At 61.6% G+C, this 3,922-nt stretch overlaps 1 protein-coding gene across 1 annotated transcript; it reads right to left on the bottom strand.

Annotated features, from left to right (window-relative positions):
• Positions 1–1,092: 1,092 nt before the first annotated feature.
• MNX1 (motor neuron and pancreas homeobox 1) lies at positions 1,093–3,921 on the bottom strand (the record flags this gene model as incomplete). The annotated part of the gene is made up of 3 exons (XM_085317726.1): positions 1,093–1,721; positions 1,819–1,979; positions 3,675–3,921. Coding segments are annotated over 3 exons (750 nt in total), but the record flags the coding sequence as incomplete, so codon positions are not given.
• Between the last annotated feature and the right edge of the window lies 1 nt (position 3,922).

Here is a 3,922-nt window from a genome sequence, read left to right as displayed (position 1 = left end):
GTTAGAGCCGCAACGAGAGGAAATCGTTCGGCGCGTTTCAACCCCGCCCGGCAACGCTATTATTTATGTGCGAGGGGGGAGGTATTGATCAAGCTAAATCGGGTTTATCCCGATCCAGTTTTTCTGACATATGGGAGCGATCAGGATTTATGATTTACACAGGGAGCACCTTTGATTTACGGCGTATTCCCCGGCGCGCTAGGCTAATAAATAATTGCATCGTCTCTAAATCCCACTTCCAAGTGGCAACACCCGAAGCGCTCCCGGATTCCGAACTGGTTTTCTTCGTACAATCTCACGCATGCATCAGACTGCATTTTGTAGGGTTTTTTTAATTATTATTATTTTTTATATATAGAAACCATTTATAGGGGCCATACTGTTCTCACTTGCAAGGTTAAAGCGGGTTTTGTAAAACTCCGAGCTAAAGAGGAGCGCGGCGTGGGAGCGCTGCGGGTTTCATTCTCCTCCGCGGGGCTGCGCGGGGGCGGGCGGCCGAGCCGCGGCGCGCTGCAGCCCGGTACGGGGATGAACGGCGAGACGCGGCCCCGAGCTGGCGGCCGTGGCCCGGGGATGACAGCTACCTTCGCGGTCACTGACTTGGGCGAGAACCGCGGCGACAGAGAGGCACTGAACGCCAGTTTACGGGAGAGAAAAAAAATCCGCGGTTATCGGCGCGCCCGCGCTTCGCCGGGGCCCTGCGGAGCCGTCGGGGGGGGGGGGGGGGGGCCCCCCCCCCCCCCCCCCGCGCGGCCCGTTCCCGGTTGCCAACCCGGTTTTTACGCCCGGGTTCCCCCGCCCCTCTTTCCCTCCCCTCCCCCCCGGTCAGCCCCGGCAGGGCCCCCCGGGTTTTTTGTATTCCCCCCCCCACCAAAAAAAAAAAAAAAAAAAAAAAAACTTACAAAGCACCTGGACGTCTCAAGTACAAAACGCTGTTTATTTTCCATCCCATCGCGCGGGTGGGAGGGCCTGGGTAATAATTTAGCATGCATAAGTAGAGGTATTTTTTTATAAATACGATATACAAAAATAAAGACAGTATTGAGATTTCCAGCAGTTTTAACGTTCATGACATAAACAGTTCCCCCCCCCCCCCGATATATAGTAAGAACAAACCATTTCCGATACTCAGCGACAGGAGAGCGTTTCCAGGAGCCGGGGGCAGAGGGGCGGGGGGCTCAAGTTTTGTCTGGTTTCAGTCACTAGTAACACTGTATTTGCTGTAGATCCCCCGCGCGGGGACGAGCATCCTCTCCTCCATGGCCCTCCAGGCAGGGGGGAAGGAGAAGCAGGGCAGGGAGCGAGGGGAAGCGGAGCCGGCGGAGGCCGCCGCCCGACGGGGCGGGCAGAGCGGGGCGCGCCGGGGGAAAGGCCGCGGCTCACTGGGGCTGTGCTGGGGCCGGCGGCGGGGCGCCGGGCCGGGCCCGGGGCTCTCTGTCATCCTCGTCCGCTTCGGAGCAGTCGGAGGAGTGGTAGGGGCAGCACCGCGCGGCCTCCTCTTCCTCCTCCTCTTCCTCCTCCTCCTCCTCGTCGGGCTCGCTGTCGGGCAGCTCCCGCAGCCGCCGCCCGCCGCCCTTCTCGGCGGCGGCCAGCAGCAGCTCCTCGCCGGCCTTGTCCTCGCCGCCGCCGCCCTTCTGCTTCTCGGCCTCCTGCGCCGCCTGCTCCTTGGCCTTCTTGCTGCGCTTCCACTTCATGCGCCGGTTCTGGAACCAGATCTTCACCTGGGCGAGGGGGAGAGGGCCTGAGCCACCGGCCCCGACGGCAGCGCCGCCGCCCCCCGGCCCGACCCGGCCCGGCCCGGCCCGGCCCGGCACTCACCTGCGTCTCGGTGAGCATGAGCGACGTGGCCACCTCGAAGCGCTTGGGCCGGGACAGGTACTTGTTCAGCTTGAACTGGTGCTCCAGCTCCAGCAGCTGCTGGCTGGTGAAGGCCGTGCGCGGCCGCCGGCACTTCCCCAGCAGGTTGGACTGCGCCTGGGCTGGGGAGGGGAGAGCGCGGGGTGAGCACGGCCCCCCCGAACAGATTAAAAGGAAAAAAAAGAAGAAAAGGGGGGAAAAAAAGAAAAAGAAAACCCACGAAACCACCCCCCGCACAACCCCCTCGATTTCCCAAGAGCTGCGCACGGGCGAGCCCCCGAACGGGCGCGGGGGCAGCACCTCCCCCGGGAGCAGCAGCTCGCCCCGGTTCACGCTCCCGGCTCTGGCTGAGTCTCCCGCACGCCTTCCCCGAGGGCTGCGGGCGGCGGCGCCGGGGCGCGTCCCCGCGAAAATCCGCTAGCGGCGAGCGAGGGACTGAAAAAAACCGCTCTTGAACAAAAAGAAAAAGAACAAAAGGAAAAAAAAAACTCATCGGCGTATTTTTCCTTATTCAAAAGCAATAATTAAAATCAGAGACTGCATCAAAAAATAAAATACCCCCTCCTCCCCGGGCGCGCACACCCCCGCGCTCCGCGGATCGGCCGCTGCCGGCGCGGCGGTGCCCGCGCTGCTGCGCCTTGCTGGTGGCGTTTGGGCGCTTTCGCTTGTTTGGTTTAGAAAACAGGAAGAAAATACAAAGGGGCCCCAGAAAATACTCTGGTCCCCCGGAGGCGTTTGGAGGCAGCTTGCTAAAGCGGCGGAGTGAAAAAAAGGGCAGTGGCGGCCTCGCTAGCAGGAGCAGCGGTGAGGTTTTCTCACCGCGGTGCGATTTGCCGAGGCTCCATTACCGTTTCTCTCCGGCTCCTTATGCGCCCCTGCACCCTGTTCGAGAGGCAGGACTCTGACAGCTCTCCTAATTATTTTTTTTTTCCTGAATGTTCCCAGTCTAAACAATTCCGATTCGAGAGAAAACAAAGGACTTTTGTCTGCGAAGGTGTGTGCACAGTATATTAAAAAGAGAGAAAAAAAATCGCAATTCTTTTCTTGGCATGATTTTCGTAAAACTACACCTCCGGTATTGTTAAACCGGCCATTCCCGCAGAGAGCTCACACCTAAGGAAACGATCTTTGCCGGGAACAGATGCACGGGGGTGCCCGCGGCCGCCGAGGCCTAGCTGCTAAGCAACGCGCCTTTGCCGGAATTTCGCAGATTGCCGTATTTAATGCAGCATTTTCAGCTGTTTCGGGTCACGAACGGGAACTGTTGTCACCACCTTTATCCCACGTCCGTCTAGTTATCCGCGGGCTACGCGGTAGCCCCAGACCTCTGTCTCACCCCCGCTTGCCCGCAGGAGACCGGCGTAATTATTATAAGCGTGTTTCCGATGGAAAACCGAGAAAACCGAAGAGAAATGCGGAGGAGCTGCCCTGGGCAGGCGGCGAGACCCGCAGGGCTGCGGCCGGGGCCCGGGGCACCCTCCCGTCAGCCGCGGGGACGCGCCGGGCGCTCCGGAGCGGCCGGCCGCAGGGAGGCGAGCCGCACGGCGCCCTTCCCGCCGCGAAACGCCGTCTCCCGCCCCCCGCCCCGCGCTAGTAAAAATTAAATATACACATATGTATGCACACACATATATATGTGTGTTTGTGTATATATGTGTATATATCGGTTATACACGGTTCAAGTCTGCAGCGGACGCCCGCGGGCCGGCGGTGCGCGCCGCAGCGCGGGGGAGGCTCGGCCCGGCCGGGCCCGCGGCAGCGCGCGCAGGATGCGCCGTCGGGCCGCAGGGAGCGCGCAGGGCGAGGCGGCTACTCACAGCTGAAGTCGGGCATTTTGGGCAGGATCATGCCGGCCGTGGAAGCCCGCAGCCACTGGTCCAGCTGGAAGGTGCCGGCGCCGAGCTTGATGGGGTCGGCGGCGGGGTGGGACGGGTGCGCTCCCTGCACTTGCGAGTAGGAGTAGGAGAGCGCCGGGTGCTGCCCGCCCAGCGCCGGGTAGCCGTACACGGGGTGGCCGTAGAGGGCCGCCTGCGGCGGCATGCCCGGCCCGCCGGGCGCCGCGGGG

Source organism: Rhea americana, unplaced genomic scaffold, assembly GCF_003343005.1.
Source record: "Rhea americana isolate MKP2758 unplaced genomic scaffold, rheAme1 scaffold_50, whole genome shotgun sequence".
Classification (NCBI taxonomy): Eukaryota; Metazoa; Chordata; class Aves; order Rheiformes; family Rheidae; genus Rhea; species Rhea americana.
Note: the sequence above shows the minus strand (reverse complement) of the source record. Positions and strands in the feature narration are given on the sequence as shown.